The 17,989-nt window shown below is 41.4% G+C and overlaps 1 protein-coding gene across 1 annotated transcript in view; it reads left to right on the forward strand.

The window, feature by feature from the left end:
* syne1a (spectrin repeat containing, nuclear envelope 1a) overlaps positions 1-17,989 on the forward strand; it is a 216,644-nt gene that overhangs the window by 111,305 nt on the left and 87,350 nt on the right. The window contains exons 57-68 of the mRNA XM_083562574.1: positions 1,052-1,229; positions 2,490-2,672; positions 3,457-3,600; positions 7,940-8,095; positions 10,467-10,631; positions 11,276-11,448; positions 11,924-12,077; positions 13,976-14,119; positions 14,205-14,369; positions 14,453-14,770; positions 15,749-15,904; positions 17,687-17,857. Of these exons, the coding sequence (XP_083418700.1) occupies positions 1,052-1,229; positions 2,490-2,672; positions 3,457-3,600; positions 7,940-8,095; positions 10,467-10,631; positions 11,276-11,448; positions 11,924-12,077; positions 13,976-14,119; positions 14,205-14,369; positions 14,453-14,770; positions 15,749-15,904; positions 17,687-17,857 (2,107 nt within the window). The remainder of the gene's footprint in view (positions 1-1,051; positions 1,230-2,489; positions 2,673-3,456; positions 3,601-7,939; positions 8,096-10,466; positions 10,632-11,275; positions 11,449-11,923; positions 12,078-13,975; positions 14,120-14,204; positions 14,370-14,452; positions 14,771-15,748; positions 15,905-17,686; positions 17,858-17,989) is intronic.

The raw sequence follows: 17,989 nt of genomic DNA on the forward strand, positions 1-17,989 counted from the left end.
TGTGTGTGTGTGTGTTTCTGTTTTTTTATTTTATTATTTCTTATTTAAGTGTCTGTGTGAATGTTTTGTGTGTCTTTCTGTGTTTGTGTTTTTTACTTTTTTCTGTGTGCATGTTATTATGTGTTTGTGTGTGATTGTGTGTATGTTTGTGGGTTTTTTTGTATGAAAGTGTCTGTGAGCATGTTTTTGTTTGTGTACACATCTGTGTGCATGCTTTGTGTGTGTGTGTGTGGGGGGGGGGGGGGGCGAAGTGTCTGTGTGCATGTTTTGTGTGTGTGTGTTTGTGTTTGGGTGTTTGGGTGTTTGGGTATGTGGCGAAGTGTCTGTGTGCATGTTTTGTGTGTGTATGTGTGCGTGTGTTTCTGTGTGCATGTGTGTTTCTTTTGTATGTGTCTGTGTGCATGTTTTTTGTGTGTGTGCATATTTTATGTGTGTTTGTGTGTGTGTGTGTGTGTGTGTGTGTGTGTGTGTGTGTGTGTGTGTGTGTGTGTGTGTGCTTTTGTGTGTGTGTTTCTGCATTTTTTTTTTTTGTATTTAAATGTCTGTGTGCGTATGCATGTGTGTGTGTGTGTGTGTGTGTGTGTGTGTGTGTGTGTGTGTGTGTGTGTCTGCGTGCATTTGTGTATTTTGTATGAAAGTGTCTGTGTGCATGAGTTTATGTGTTTGTTAGTGTACTTTTGCGTGTGTATTTTTGTGTGTTTAAGTGTCTGTGCGTGCATGTTTTGTGTGTGTGTGTGTGTGTGTGTGTGTGTATGTGTGTGTTTTACAACATTTTTAGCACTTTATTAAATAAATTATTAAACAGATCTTTCTGTCTCTTTTTCTTTTTCCATTTTTCTTCCTATCCGTTTATTTTTCTCTCAATCTCTTTTTCTGTTTATTAATCTCTCTCTCTCTCTCTCTCTCTCTCTCTCTCTCTCTCTCTCTCTCTCTCTCTCACCATTACTTTCTGTTTCCTCTCTATTTCATTGTCTTTAAATCTGTTTCTTCCTTTCTTCCCTCTCTTTTTGTGTGTGTGTGTGTGTGTGTGTGTGTGTGTGTGTGTGTGCAGTCTGAGTCTGCGAGCATCTCGCGAGTGTCAGAACAAGGAGAAGCTGTTGGAGCAGCGTTTCCGCTCGTCTCTTCGTGATTTTCGTCAGTGGCTGGTGAACGTCAACATCTCCACGGCTAAATGCTTCGACTCTCCTCACAGCATTCAGGAAGCTTCCAGCAGCCTCCAGAGGATCCAGGTACCAAGCCAGAACATTCCCGCTTCCTCCCTCAGCACAGGCTTCAGATAACGGCCAGCATGTCTGGAGCCGGGGAGCAGTCTCCATGACAACAACTCACCTCAAGGAAAAAAGAAAGATTTTTGTGGAAAAAAACAAACGAGTAGCATTCAGTCACAGAACCGGCAGCCATTTCCCCTCCAAATTAGGGCTATCAAAATAAACGTGTTAACTAAACTGAGCCCATTGTATCGGACTGTTGTTATTCATTCTAGACATTTGAATTGTGATCGGTTTGTTGCATTTTTTGCATGTATATGAAACATCAGTGGCTAAATTGTTGGACTTTTGATCAGAAGGTTGTGAGTTCAAATCCAAGCATTAACAAGCTGCCACTGCTGGGCCCTTGAGCAAGACCCTCAGCCCTCAACTGCTCTGTGTATAAATGAGATAATTGTAAATCAGTCTGAAGGTCGTCTGCCAAATGCTGTAAATGAGGTGGTATTTCAGTGGTTAAGGCTTTGAACCTTAGACTGGAAGGTCGTGAGATTAAATCCCAGCACCACTAAGTCCTAATGAAAGGCCCTTAACCTTCAACTGCTCAGTTTTAAGTCACTCTGGATAATAGAATCTGCCATAAATGTAGTGTAATGCATCATTAATAAAAGGAGAAGTTATTGGAGCTGGAGTATTAACGCAAAATGAACGGCCAGCAGTAGAAGTCTTGGTCGAGGTCCAGATTGGCCCCAGCAGGTCGCTAGCCAGATATGAGCCAGGCTTTGACAAAGTGACAAGCCTTTCCCAGGTCCCATGGGCCACTTTATGAACCCCCCAAAATAGCCAAGGACATGCCAGAGTGGTCTGTTCTATAGCCTCAATTAGGAGCATAAAAAAGCCATGAGGACCCTGGACAGCGCCTTTGCATGGGAATGATGTACGGCTGCACATTGAAACAGACGTCACGGCTTCAGTGGAGAAACACGGGCCACTCTTTTATTTATTTATTTATTTGATTATTTATATCTGCAAAATTTCGGATGTTTTCTGCGTAGCTGAATCTGCTCAGTGCTCAATATGGCAGGTGTTATTATATTTCACGCTATATGAGCCGAGTCGAGAGAACGTGAGCAGGCGAGCATCACAGATGGTGCTGAGACAAGGGGGGTGGTTGTAGTGGTTGGGAAGGACGCTTCGTTCTGGCGGTTTACGGACGTGAACGTTTGGTCTTTAGCAGGCTAAGTGGTGTGTCTGAGTGACATCTCGACGCTTTGTGCTCCGCAGGAGTTCCTGAGTGACAGCGAGCAAGGGCAGACCCGGTTAAATGACGTGCTCTCCCACGGCGAGCGTCTCACTGCGGTGGTGTCTGCTGACAAGCTGGAGGTGGTCAGGGCTAAAGTCAACGCTGCCAAAGATGACTGGAGGAACCTGATGGACAACCTGAATCAGAGAGAGACCGTATTACAGGTAAGCGAGAAGGAATAAATAGCAAGTAAAATGTACAGCGAGTCACTTCTTATAAGCAAATCTGCTTTTCCCGCTAAGTACTGAGTTGGAAATTATTAGCACCCTCACGATACCACCGTGTGGAGCCTTCCTTAGAGATAATACGTTAATATGATGATAATATTTTAAGGTATTGACACATTTGTACAAATCTGTAGACTAAGATGGACATATAGTTTAAATTCAGACATTCTGGGATATTGGTTAAAACGTGCATTAGCTTCTTCAATCCGGTTTTAAACTCAGCTTATATGGTACTTCATGGAAGTTCCGGAAGCTCTATAGCACCCATAAGTACAATAAATAACAATGAGCCCAGAACGTGACAAAATGAAGACTTCGAATCGAATTAGCACTGTTAAGGTGAGCACTGCAAGGTAGCAGAGCTACGACAGGACACGAAACAAAGCTCATGGTGTCATAAATACAAACTGACATGATATCCAAGCTTGAGACGTGACAATTTGTGGTACAAATGTATGAATAAAAACATCCTAATACCTATAATACTGTATAATCATTAACATCGCAATATATATTTCGCAGCGATACGTGACAATCTTCTGTTTTATCTTCTGCATGTATTTTTTTCCTCCGGAGTTTCTGCAGGCTGAGAATATTTCAGCGTGTAAGCACAATTTTAATGAGAGCATATTACCCAAAGGTACAGAAACTGAGGTCTGTGTGTGTGTGTGTGTGTGTGTGTGTGTGTGTGTGTGTGTGTGTGTGTGTGTGTGTGTGTCAGGGTCTGCAGTGTCAGATGCAGGAGTTTGAGGCGAGTGTGGAGCCTCTTCAGGACTGGATTAACAGAACGGAGATGAGCGTACAGGAGAGCAGCGCTCGTCTTCATGATCTCCCCGCGAAGAGACTGGAGCTGAGCAAACTGCAGGTACAGAGTAGAGACCTGCACAGGACGGATTGTTCTGTCCTGCTCCCACTCGCAATATTTAGGTTTTGTCCCGCTCCCGATTCTTTCCCCTGAGCAGGACAAATTTTGTAGTCCTGCTCCTGCAGAAATATGTTTCTTTCTCATGCCTGCAATATTTCAGTTTTGTCCCGTTACCGCCCACAAAAGCCCACACGTAAAATGTTTTATTAGTTTTATTTTCAATGCACTGACTGCTTCTTCCTGCTCCTCTGCTTTTTTTTTTTTTTTTTGCATGTTTTACTTACTTCCCTTTTGAATATGAATAAAAAAAAAAGTAAAATTAACAAAGGTTTCCTTTTATTTGAGTTAGAATTTTTTGTAAATAATGAACATGGACATGAACAAGGAACTTTTTATTTTAGTTGCCATTGTTGCTTTTGTGCAGTAGATACATAACAGTTTATTTGGTTTTAGTAGTTTATTATTTTTATATATATATATATATATATATATATATATATTTTAAAGACCATTTTGCCTGAGTCCTGCGAATGATTTTATTCTCCCGGAACCCGCCCGCACGCGAGTATTTTACCGCATTCACCCATCAAATCTTGTCCTGCGCCACACTCGTTTGCGTCCCCGGTCCCCCGGGAGTGCAGGTCTCTAGTAGTGAGCTCTAATGATACCGGGGGGACATGTTACCCCCTAGTAACACCGCATCTTTCTGCTCTCGCCCCGTTAAACACACTCATTTAGAAGTCAGGAAATGCTTAGATTCGCATAATTAGTCGCAGTCGATATACGTCAGGTGCCACATTACGTCTGGCGTAAAAGTACCACCGCATTTCAAAAAAAGAACATCATACCAACAGTAAAATATGGTGGTGGTAGTGTGATGGTCTGGGGCTGTTTTGCTGCTTCAGGACCTGGAAGACTTGCTGTGATAAATGGAACCATGAATTCTGCTGTTTACCAAAATATTCTGGAGGCGAATGTCTGGCCATCTGTTCATGACCTCAAGCTGAGGCGAACTTGGGTTCTGCAGCAGGACAATGATCCAAAACAAACCAGCAAGTCCACCTTTGAATGGCTGAAGAAAAACAAAAGGAAGACTTTGGAGTGGCCTAGTCAAAGTCCTGACCGGAATCCTATTGAGATGCTGTGACATGACTTTAAAAAGGGGGTTCATGTTCGAAAATCTTCCAATGTGGCTAAATTACAACAATTGTGCATAGATGAGTGGAGCGAAATTCCTCCACAGCGCTGTAACAGACTCAATGCAAGTTATCGCAAACGCTTGATTGCAGTTGTCTACAGCTAATTATGTACAGTGAGGAAAATAAGTATTTGAACACCCTGCTATTTTGCAAGTTCTCCCACTTAGAAATCATGGAGGGGTCTGAAAATGTCATCGTAGGTGCATGTCCACTGTGAGAGACATAATCTAAAAAAAAAACAGAAATCACAATATATGATTTTGTAACTATTTATTTGTATGATACAGCTGCAAATAAGTATTTGAACACCTGAGAAAGTCAATGTTAATATTTGGTACAGTAGCCTTTGTTTGCAATTACAGAGGTCAAAGGTTTCCTGTAGTTTTTCACCAGGTTTGCACACACTGCAGGAGGGATTTTGGCCCACTCCTCCACACAGATCTTCTCTAGATCAGTCAGGTTTCTGGCCTGTCGCTGAGAAACACAGAGTTTGAGCTCCCTCCAAAGATTCTCTATTGGGTTTAGGTCTGGAGACTGGCTAGACCACGCCAGAACCTTGATATGCTTCTTACAGAGCCACTCCTTGGTTATCCTGGCTGTGTGCTTCGGGTCATTGTAATGTTGGAAGACCCAGCCTCGACCCATCTTCAATGCTCTAACTGAGGGAAGGAGGTTGTTCCCCAAAATCTCGCAATACATGGCCCCGGTCATCCTCTCCTTAATACAGTGCAGTCACCCTGTCTCATGTGCAGAAAAACACCCCCAAAGCATGATGCTACCACCCCCATGCTTCACAGTAGGGATGGTGTTCTTGGGATGGTACTCATCATTCTTCTTCCTCCAAACACGTTTAGTGGAATTATGACCCAAAAGTTCTATTTCGGTCTCATCTGACCACATGACTTTCTCCCATGACTCCTCTGGATCATCCAAATGGTCATTGGCAAACTTAAGACGTGCCTGGACATGTGCTGGTTTAAGCAGGGGAACCTTCCGTGCCATGCATGATTTCAAACCATGACGTCTTAGTGTATTACCAACAGTAACCTTGGAAACGCTGGTCCCAGCTCTTTTCAGGTCATTGACCAGCTCCTCCCGTGTAGTTCTGGGCTGATTTCTCACCTTCCTTAGGATCATTGAGACCCCACGAGGTGAGATCTTGCATGGAGCCCCAGTCTGAGGGCGATTGACAGTCATGTTTAGCTTCTTCCATTTTCTAATGATTGCTCCAACAGTGGACCTTTTTTCACCAAGCTGCTTGGCAATTTCCCCGTAGCCCTTTCCAGCCTTGTGGAGGTGTACAATTTTGTCTCTAGTGTCTTTGGACAGCTCTTTGGTCTTGGCCATGTTAGAAGTTGGATTCTTACTGATTGTATGGGGTGGACAGGTGTCTTTATGCAGCAAACAACCTCAAACAGGTGCATCTAATTTAGGATAATAAATGTAGTGGAGGTGGACATTTTAAAGGCAGACTAACAGGTCTTTGAGGGTCAGAATTCTAGCTGATAGACAGGTGTTCAAATACTTATTTGCAGCTGTATCATACAAATAAATAGTTTAAAAATCATATATTGTGATTTCTGGATTTTTTTTTTAGATTATGTCTCTCACAGTGGACATGCACCTACGAAGACAATTTCAGACCCCTCCATGATTTCTAAGTGGGAGAACTTGCAAAATAGCAGGGTGTTCAAATACTTATTTTCCTCACTGTACATACACTATACGGTCAAAAGTATTGGAACACCAGACTTTTCCACCCATATGCGGTTCTTCCACAAACTGTTACCAAAAACTTGGAGGCACAATTGTATAGGACGTCAATTGCCAATTGACAATGCCTCCATTGCCAGCTTCATGAAGATTTGCTTTACATGGGTTGGAATATCTCCTTCTTTAGAGCTCCAAACCTAATGAAAACCATTGGGACACCTCACCTACATCATTACACCCTTGTGGCTAAAGGAATCTGCACAAATCTCCACAAAATCCAGTGGAACATCTTCCAAGAAGAGCGCAGCTTGTTAAGAAATCTCTTAAAATCTAAAATCTCACACTATGGTGTCCACAACTTTTTTGTCCATATTGTGTATCTACTTATCTTTGCGTACTTACCATATCTGCCTACCCTACCTTCTATATTCAATTTACCATCACACTTTACACCCTGTTTTCTGTTTTTTTCTCCATTTTAATATTTTTTTCAAGTGTATGAGCACTGTATTCCTGATTATTCCCACCAACTCCTAACTAGACAGCGTGCAGCCAAAAAAAAAAAAAATCACTCGAGACATTAATATTGTCATTAGACACCGTAATGAGGCCTATTGAAAGGAATTAGCTAGTCAGCAGGGATGCTAACTTTTGCACTTGGTAATAAAGAGAACTGCTGACTGGAAGTCGTTTGCGGTAATGTTTATGCTGTGTATTTTAATGGGACTGTTTGGGGAAATTAAATAATAATTATTATTTTTTAAAATCCCAGCAGGGGGTGTGCTAACCGGGTGCAAGTCTGCTGCGTTCATGCATTTGTTTTTCGAAAATGAAAACCAAATGATGAAATAATTACCATTTTTTGCTCAAAATGTTAAACTCATTTATAGTTTCGTAACGTTTTTTTGGTTCTCTTGAACAACCCAGATGTAAAACATCAGCGCAGAATCCATCAGTGGCTTCATCCAACAAGAGGAAATGCGAGTCTCATACTTGTCCTCTTTCTTTACACACTCATTGCAGAAAAATCCTGCCCTTGCCCCTCCTCTGCCCCACACTGTGCACCCCTTCCCTTCCCCACCTTGCACCATGTTCTGGGGATGCGCATTTCCATAACTGAGGCCGATGCAATTCCAATCTCAATATGTAAGCAACGAAACGATACACTCCAATTACGATGCAGTTCGATCCGATTTCCATTTGATTCAACACAATACCATGCAAAAGAAACAATATGATGCTGTGCAATTCAATATGGTACAAATAGTCCACTTTTATTTCTTTGGTTCAGTCAGACAGCAAATCATAATTTTTTTTTATTTTAAGTGTATATTTTAAAAATGAGACCCAACAAACAACATTTCATCATGAATACTCTGAGAATATAGCATTGAGCTTTTAATGTGTTTACTGTTCCGGCTTGCTAGTTGGTGTTGGAGGAGATGGGCTCCATGGAATCAGAGCTGGGAATGCTGAGAGAGAGAGCTCACAGCCTGTGGGAAGGTCAGGCAGCTGGGAAAGGCTTCGTGCATCGGGTCTGTCAGCTTGCAGCGCGGTACTTGGCCCTGAGCAACCGCACTAAGGTAACGAGTTTAAATCCTCTTCTTACTTTCTCACACACAGCTGAAATAAGTGCATGCAGTTAGAAATGCTCAGTGCATACTTTAGGAATGTTAGGAATATTGATGTGTGAGGAATCCCGATATGTGTTGTGTGCTGAAACGTAGGGAACGCTGAACTCTACGGAGTGCTTAATTGTAGAGAATGATGACGTGGTGAATACTGAGCTGTACATATTATTGAATATCAAAGTGTATGGAATCCTGATGCAAGTAAAACTAAAGTTTAAGCAATATCCAAGTTTAGGGTGCACTGAAGTCAAGGGAATACTGATATGGGGGAATACTGGAGTGTAAGGAATTCTGGAGTATAAGGAATACTAGAGTATAAGGAATAATGAAGTTTATAGTATATTGAAGTGTAGAGAATACTAACATGGGGATAAGTAGAGTTTGTGGAATACTAAAGTTTATAGTATATTGAGGTGTAGGAATACTAACAGGGAATTTTGGTATGTTGGGAATATTGGAGTGTAGGAAATATTGAGGTTTATAGTATATTTAAGTGTAGGGAATACTGGAATGCATGGAATACTGACATAGGGAATACTGGTGTGTAGGGATTACAGAAGTGTAGGGTATGCTGAAGGTTATAGTATATGGAAATGTAAGGAATGCTGAAGTGTAATGAATAATAAAATAAGAAATACTGAAGTATAGGAATACTAGATTGCAGGGAATACTGGAATGCATGGAATACTGACATAGGGAATACTTGTGTGTAGGGAATGCTGAAGGGTATATTATATAGAAATGTAAGGAATACTGAAGTGTAATGAATAATATAATGTCAAATACTGTAGTATAGGGAATACTAGAGTGTAGGGAATACAGACATTAGGAATTCTAGAGTTTAGGGAATACTGGAATGTGGGGAATACTTGTGTGTAGGGAATACTGGAGTGTAGGGTATGCTGAAGGGTATAATATATAGAAATATAAGGAATACTGGAGTATAATGAATAATACCATAGAGAAATACTGAAGTATAAGGAATACCGACATAAGGAATTCTAGAGTTTAGGGAATACTGAAGTGTGGGGAATACTGGAGTGTAGGGAATACTGACATGGAGAATTGTAGAGTTAAGGGAATACTGGAGTGTGGGGAAATCTTGAGTGTAGGGAATACTGAAGTATAGGGAATACTAGAGTGTGGGGAATACCGACATTCTGGGAATACTGGAGTGTTTAAAATTATTTTAGAAGTGTGTTTTTAATTAAATTGTGCTTCACTAAACTGCTCTGGAAATGCCTTAACACCAGTTTGAGAGAAGTAGAAAGCATGTAGTATAAGAGAAATGTTCTGTAGCTTTGTGGTGGTCAGCTGCAGGAAAAGACGCTGTGCAGTGAAGTATAAATATTAAATTATGGAGAATGTACTGTAAGTGCTGCTGCTGCACAATACAGTTGACCTTTAAACCTGTGTTTGTTGGTTTGTTCTCTGCGTTCTCATTATCGCCCCGTGTGATTTATTACACTCTCATCAGGCAGAAAGCACTGCAGGCTGAACGTCATACCCACTTCACCATCATGAAGCCGTGTTTGATTTCTAATGTTGTTTGCTAATTGTTTACTAATGCTGCTCTTGAGGGAACACAATCAGTGGGTTTGTTGAAAAGCCAACAGCCACCACCATGAGGCCTTTCTAATCCAGGTTGCTAATATTTTGATTCTGATGACGCTGTTACAGATGAACTAAACAAGGGTGCTAAGTTGCAGTTATAAGAAATATGGGTACTTGTGGAGATTCATTAAGGGAAAATATTTTGCCTAAGAAGGTTTTCCTTACTTAATGGAAATAGTGCCTTAAATGCTTTACAGAATTGTACTGTTTACCCTTCCGACAAATCACAGAATACTGATGTGAAGGGAATACTGAAGCATTAGAAATTCTGAAGCATTAGGAATACTGAAGCATTATGAAGTATGAAGCTGAAGGGAAGGGAATACTTAAGCATAGGGAATAGTGAAGGGAATACTGAAGCATAGGGAATGCCGAAGTAAATGAAATTCTGAAATGAAGGGAATACTGAAGTGAAAGGAATGCTGAAGCATAAGGAATGCTGAATTGGCAGATTTATTGCAGCGTACCAATTACTGAAGCGTAAGGAATGCTGATGTGTATGAAATTCTGAAGCACATGGAATACTGAAGTATAGAGAAATGTCGACCTGTGCTGACTACTAAAATATACAGGACACGGAAGTGTAAAAAGTTAATGCTGAAGATTATGGAATATGGAAGAGCATGGAATCCCGAAGGGCACAGCACTGCACTTATATCTCTCTTGTCTAAATATGAACTAAAAAATGTTTTTTCCTGGACCTCCACAGGAGAAAGTCTCCCGAGTGGAGCGTGTAGTGGGGGAGCATCAGCTCTTCTCCCAGGGCTTACAGGAACTTCAGAGCTGGGTTTCAGAAACCCAGCAGACTCTTGAAACCTGCAGAACTTCTACCGCTGACAAGAGTGTCCTGCTGACCAGAATGAGCCAGCTCGAGGTACGAGGACTTGCGTTACTTATGATGTGACCGAATGCACTAATTGATCTGAACCTTTCACACTGTAATATGATGCTAATTAGGAGAGGATGATGTTTGTTCCTCCCCAGATGCATGTAATGCATATTCTTCGATGCATTTTGAAAAGATAAACTCAGAGATCATCCTGATCAATAACCCCGAGCTTATAACCATTGAGCCACCGATCTCAGTGTTTCTCCTGGATTGGAATTTGTCTCCAAATTCATCTTGAGCCTCGACCCATTAACTAAACTCACTGTATTTACCAAATAACACCACCACATGCAGAAATCCTTCATGGAGCCCAGTAAAGTATGGAGCTCTGGGTTTATTTACCTTCTGACCAATCCCGTATAGTATATATGCAGCAGAATTTTCAGGATGTTCACGTGACTTGTATAACTACTGTACATAGGTATATGCATAGGTATCATTACAGGTAAATTTTTGGAAAAGCATTCCATCTTCACCAACATTTGTTACATCTGCATTGTGGACGATGATTTATCTAATCTAAAGTGTGTGCTAGGCTTAGCCACAACTAACAAGCTACGTTCACATTCCTGCAGGTGTTTCATCGTTCATCATCAAGTGTAACAGTAATCTCGCTGTTGGTGTTTCAGGAGCTGTTAGCGGCACGTCAGGAGCGGGAGATCCAGCTGAAGATGCTCATCACCCGAGGGGAAGCGGTGCAGAGGAACACCTCAGCCGAGGGGGTTCCTGTGGTCCGCAAACAGATCCAGGACCTTAAAGACTCCTGGGACTCGCTTCTCTCAGCCTCCATCCAGTGCAAAAGGTCCGGAGTTTATCAGCGTCCTGTAACCGTTATCTTACAGTTATTACAAATGAGATCAGACCAGCACATGTCGAGTTCTCGATTCTGATTGGACAGGAGGTGGTTAATTATTTTTACATTAATTAATAGGTGGATCTCCACAAATCTCCACAAAAATCTAGTGGAACATCTTCCCAGTAGAGTGGAGCTTATTATAAGCTTATATTTTAGAGACTAAATGTGGAATGGGATGTTTAGAAAGAAGCCCATAGCAATCTTATGCTCAGGTGTCCACAAACTTTTGGAACTGGGTTCAACAATTATATTAAAAAGCTTCACGAAGTTCATGCATGTGTGTTTGTGTGTAGCTGGTGGAAGAAGGCTGAGTTATTTATTTTGTCACACGTACGTGTGTGTGTGTGTGTGTGTGTGTGTGTGTGTGTGTGTGTGTGTGTGTGTGTGTGTGTGTGTGTGTGCGCGTGTGTTGTATTCACAGCCAGCTGGAAGGTGCTTTGTCTCACTGGACCAGCTATCAGGAGGACGTGAGCCAGTTCGAGGGCTGGCTAGAGCGAGTGCAGGAAAGTCTGGGGAACTCGGATAAAAGCTACACTGAGATGAGGGAGAAGACGGCGAATTTACGCCAGGCGAAGGTGTGTGTCCAGGACACGTGCGAGCGTCACAACACCCGCTAACAAATCTTTACATGTATCTGTATTATTAGACTCATTACTATCTACTGTTTCATACCACCGTGCCTTTTAAATTTTGGCTGCTGACTGGTCAGAAAGGTGTTGATTCGTATTCGATCAAAAAGTTCGAATACACGATCGTTTCTATGGCAACTAATTCAAAGGGGCTTGTATACTGCACGTCATCTTTCCATCTGGATGTCTCTCTTTTTTTTTCATGTCTGTCTTTCTCTATCTGTCTGTGTCTCTTTTTTCCCTCTGTCTGTGTCTCTCTTTCTTGTAATGTCTCTCTCTCTCTCTCTCTCTCTCTCTCTCTCTCTCTCTCTCTCTCTCTCTCTCTCTCTCTCTCTCTCTCTCTTTCTCTCTCTCTCTCTCTCTCTTTTCCAAGACCAATGGTGAGAGAAAGAGAGAGTAAAAAAATGAGGGGGAGAGCAAAAAGAAAGACTTGATTAAAAGAGTGAAAGAGTTGAAAGCAAAACAGAGACAGGGAGACGTAAAGAGAGACAAAAAAGTGAAAGAGCATGAAAGCAAAAAATAGGGACAAAGAGAATCTCTTATCTCGATCTTGATCTCTCTCTTTGTCTCTGTTTCATTTTAATTCTCTCTATAGCTCACATTTTCTGTCGCACTCTCTCTGTCTCTAACCCCTTTTCCTCTCGTTTTTCTCTTTAATTTGCTCTCACTGTTTTTGTCTCTCTCTCTTTCTTATTCCACTTTTACTTTTGTCCCTCTGTTTATCTCTTTTTCTCTGTTTTTCTCTCCCCAATTGTCTCTTTGTTTGCTTTCTCTGACTCTCTCTCATTTCTCTGATCGCTTATTTGCCGCATCATGAAACGAAAAACACAACAAAGAACACCCCGAACTGTTGAACAGCCAGAATGCTGTATCAGACACATTGCCACAGTCGCCATGGCTGATCACCAGTGATAAATACACATTGTTTACCTTAACTCTTAAATTCTGTAAAGCTGCTTTGAGACAATGTCTATTGTGAAAATAGACATTGTCCATTGAGACAACATTCCTCTCACAAAACTTCAGCAGCTGGTCTGCTGAGGTCCCAGATGTATATGGACAGAAGACATTATGCTGCACAGTGATAAACATGGCCCTGCTCTAACTTTTTTGAGACGTGTTGCAGCCATCAAATAAAAAAAATTATCTTATTTTTTTTTTTATTTGATATGTTTTTTGTTTTATTGCGAATATAATATGGATTTTTTACGAGATTTGCCAATCGTTTCGTTCTGGGTTTTTTTACAACTTGCACAGCAGCACAACTTTGTTTGGAATTGAGGTTCAAGAGGAAAAAAAAAATGGATGCCAAGACGCACAAGCCAGTGCACTCTTAGTGCCGGTCCCAAGCCTGGATAAATGGGGAGGGTTGCGTTAGGAAGGACATCCAGCATAAAAACATGTGCCAAATCAAACATGCGGATCATGAATACGGATGATCCGCTGCGGCGACCCCTAATGGGAGAAGCCGAAAGAAAGAAAGAAAGAAAGAAAGAAAGAAAGAAAGAAAGAAAGAAAGAAAGAAAGAAAGAAAGAAAGAAAGAAAGAAAGAAAGAAGCTGTACAGAAGCTGCAGGAGGTAATAATAAATGTGTATATATAGTAATATACAAATACTATGCAAATACTGTGCATAGATGTTGGGAGATAACATGCTTAAATGACATGATATAGTCATGTACATGTATGAATGTTATATGATGCAGTATATACAGTATAAATATGGGTGAATATACAGTAGTGCTGTGATAAACAAGTTATAGATACAAAAGAAACAGTACAAAAAAAAACACCATTTCACCATTCCATTGTAGATTATTGATATTGATATGCATTTCGAAACAGCTGCTTTATGAGGAAGTTTTGAGCCACTCAAGCCTGTTAGAAACCATCGCCACAAAGGGCTCCAACCTTCCGGAGCACTCGGCCACTCAGCAGGAGGTACAGGAGCTCAGCGAGCAGTACGAAGAAATCAAGGACAAAGCCAAGGTACGTCTGTGAAACGAAGCGAATCCTCCAGAGTAAATAATCAAGTATTTATAGTAAATAATAAAACATCTGTGCGGCATTGCAGGCTGCAGTCAGCAAGGCAGAAGAGCTGGTCCTGGTCCATCAGGAGTACCAGCGAGGTCTGCACATGTTTGAGGACTGGCTGGAGCAGGAGCAGAGCAACCTGGGTCTTCTTTCCCCCTTGGATGGAGATGTGAGCACACTTGAGAAGACCCTTAAAGAACTTCACGTAAGTATAGAAAAAAAAGATTACCTAAGAATGTTTTTTTGTTTCCCATGGATGGACGTTTATTTCTTCTTTTTTTATCCCAGATGCTACAATCACGTTGCTCTGAAGGCCACACCTTGCTGAAGTCAGCTCTGTCAAGCCGGGAGCGGGTCATCCCTTGGGGCGTCCCTCAGATCGAGGACCGGGCGTTGGAGACGGCGCAGAGAGAGTGGCAAGGGTATCAGGACCGGCTGGAGAACACGCAAGCCAGCCTGGAGCAGACGCTCTTCAGACTGCAGCAGCTGGAGGAACGCTTTCAGAGCCTGGACCAGTGGCTGGTGGAGATTGAACTCAAAGTCAAGCTGAGGAGCGACAGGCGCTCCAATTGTGCTGCTAAAGAGCTACAGCTACAGCAGCTCCTGGTGAGGAGGAGAAGGGAACCTGCAACCCAACACTTTATTCACTCTTGTCTCTTGTGGGTGTGGCCTTATGTAACATAGCTATCTATTTGGATACATATTTAACAGGAAGTCGTATAAGACAGGGTGTCGAACAGAAGGTTTTTTGTTTGTTTATTGATAAAGAGGCTGCCAAAATGTAAATACAGGCCAGCATTTCAGCACACTCCTGGCAGCGTGAAAGGCAGCTCAGTAATAGAGCTCTACACCCAGCGCTTAAATAGACAAGCTAATTGAGGGGAACGGGCAACAGGTGAGAGTAATTAACTACCATGGCAACGGGCGCACGAGAACAGGAAGCATTGACCTTATAAGGAACATGAAGGAGAAACCGGACAGCCGGTGCACACGTTGTGAAGAGTAAACAAGATTCAGGCCAGAGCTGATATTATTATACCAGTGCTGAATACACACACTGTCTGTAATGATTCATGAAAATTATAATAATTATGTTTTTCATTATTATTGTCCTTTTCAGGCTGTCTATCTTTTTCACTTTCTCTTTTTTGTCTTTGTCTCGCTCTCTGTCTCGCTGCATGTCTCTATCTATCTATCTATCTATCTATCTATCTATCTATCTATCTATCTATCTATCTATCTATCTATCTATCTATCTATCTATCTATCTATCTATCTATCTATCTATCTATCTATCTATCTATCTATCTATCTATCTATCTATCTATCTATATGTTTGCCACTTTGTATATTTCTCTCATTCTGTCTTTCTTGATCTTTCTGTCTGTATATAAACTCTGTGTATATATATATATTGGGTTGCTTCACTGTTTTATCTGTACTTTCTCGCTGTCTCTGTCCTGCATCTTATTCTTTACTGTGTCTCTTTATCTATTTAATATTCTCTCTCTCCTTTTCTGTCTCTCTCTCTCTCTCTCTCTCTCTCTCTCTCTCTCTCTCTCTCTCTCTCTCTCTCTCTCTCAGGGTTGGCAGGTCGAGGCAGTACAGAAGCAGGATGAGATGGAGGCTCTGAGTGCTTTGGCTCAGCAGGTTGTGGAAGACGCCCATGTCAGTGCTCGGGTCAGCGTTCGGGTCAGTCAGCTCACGAGCCGCTACCACGCCGTCCTCCTGCTCATACAGGTCAGCCTCAGCGCCCCCCCCCACCACCCCCCCACCCGACCTGAATTTTCTGAATATGATTTATTTATTATTTATATAATTATAATAATCAATCATATATAAATAATAAATATAAAATAATAATAATAATATATTAAAATATATATATATATATATATATATATATATATATATATATATATACTACATACTTATAGACGATTATTGTTGCATTGTACATTAAGCCGTATATGTTGCTAAGAACTGCAGCGTAGACTATATGGGCAAAAGTATTTGGACACCTGACTTTTCCACTCATATGTGGTTCTTTCCCAAACTGTTACCATAAAGTCGTACACACAGTTGTACAGGACGTCTTTGGATGCTGTCGCATGAATTCCCTTCGCTTGAACTAGGAGACCCCAACCTGTTCCAGCATAACAATACCCCTGTGCACAACACCAAGCTCCATGAAGATCTGCTTTATATATGTTGAAGTTCAAGATCTCCTGCTTTAGAGCTGTTGAAAATCTTTAGGATGAATGTGAATGCCATCCCCAGGCCTCCTCAGCTCACCCACATCAGCTTTACTAACACCCTTGTAGCTGAATGAGAACAAATCTCCATAATCTCTAGTGGAACATCTTGGTGGAAGAATGGAGCTCATTATAACAGTAAATGGGAAATAAAAGGAAAAAAAATGTGATGTTGAAAAAGCACAAATCACACACACGCACACGCACATGCACACGCACACACACACACACACACACACACACACACACACACACACACACACACACACACTGATAACTGTCATTTCTCATCTGTCTAAAATCTGGAAACTGTCCAGAATTGCCCCTCCTCTCTGTCACCCTACCCCAATACCCCCCCACACCCACCCACCCCTACACACACACACCTACAAAGGTGTCACTCTGAAAGAAAGCTAATAAACACATTGTAAAGCTACATTACTGCACAAGACATAAGCTGTAATTAAACAATAAAGAAGGCTTTTTTTTTCATCGCTGCCACAAGAACGACTGGAGCAGGTTTTTTTTTTCTTTTCAATATCTATACGTTTTTTTTCTTCCCTTCTTGCTATGTAACACACACCCCTTGCACGTTAGAGGTGTGTGTAATTATTCAGCGAGAAACGAAAGGCTGCCACATGTGCTGCAGTCGAGAGCTGCTGATAGGTGTGTGTGTGTGTGTGTGTGTGTGTGTGTGTGTGTGTGTGTGTGTGTGTGTGTGTGTGTGTGTGTGTGTGTGTGTTTGTGTGTTTGTGTGTGTGTGTGTGTGTGTGTGTGTGTGTGTGTGTGTGTGTGTGTGTGTGTGTGTCTGTGTGTGTGTGTGTGTGTGTGTGTGTGTGTGTGTGTGTGTGTGCGCCTGCTTAATTGGAGGCGAGAGCCAGGGCATCTGGATTTCACGGCGAAGTGCTTTATGAGGCGTGACAGGGAAATAAAAAAAAAAGGAAAAAAAAATCAACAAGAGGAAATTCAAGAAGAAAAAAAAAAAAAGTACAAATCACCCCTTTATTTTTATTAGCTATGATTATGGTTGCTATTTTTTTTATAGCAAAGATAATAGCAAAGATATCATTTCAGTCTTGTGCATTTGGCTATTTCAATTTTCTGGCCCTAATAGAAGCTCCACCCACAAGACTATTTCCTATTTTCTTTATTATATAAAGGAAAAAAAAACAATAAATCGATCTTGTATTAAATATTATTTAAAACATTTACAAAAACAATAATAAACAATATAAATAAAAAGTGCAATGCTTTGCGTTTTACGCAGGAGACCATCCGACAGTTTCGGGAGGAACTGAGGAGTATCGGAGAAGCTCAGGATGCTCTCAGAACCTTCTCCGATTGGCTGAGCACGACTACAGAGGGTTTTAAAGCGATTGGCGAGAGCAAGCGAGCCCCTGACCGAGCGTCCCTGGAGAAAAAGATGAAAAGGCTTGAGGTAAGAGCCTGAGAGAACACACACACGTGCGCAAGCAGCCTATGGTGCAGAGATAAATGGACTGTCAGAGAGTTAATAGCTGCTGTATTCCTGAGCAATTTGTCATTGATTTCATTCTCCTTTCATACAAAA

The sequence above is a fragment of the Silurus aristotelis genome (assembly GCF_946808225.1).
Source record: "Silurus aristotelis genome assembly, chromosome: 15".
NCBI classification, from domain to species: Eukaryota; Metazoa; Chordata; class Actinopteri; order Siluriformes; family Siluridae; genus Silurus; species Silurus aristotelis.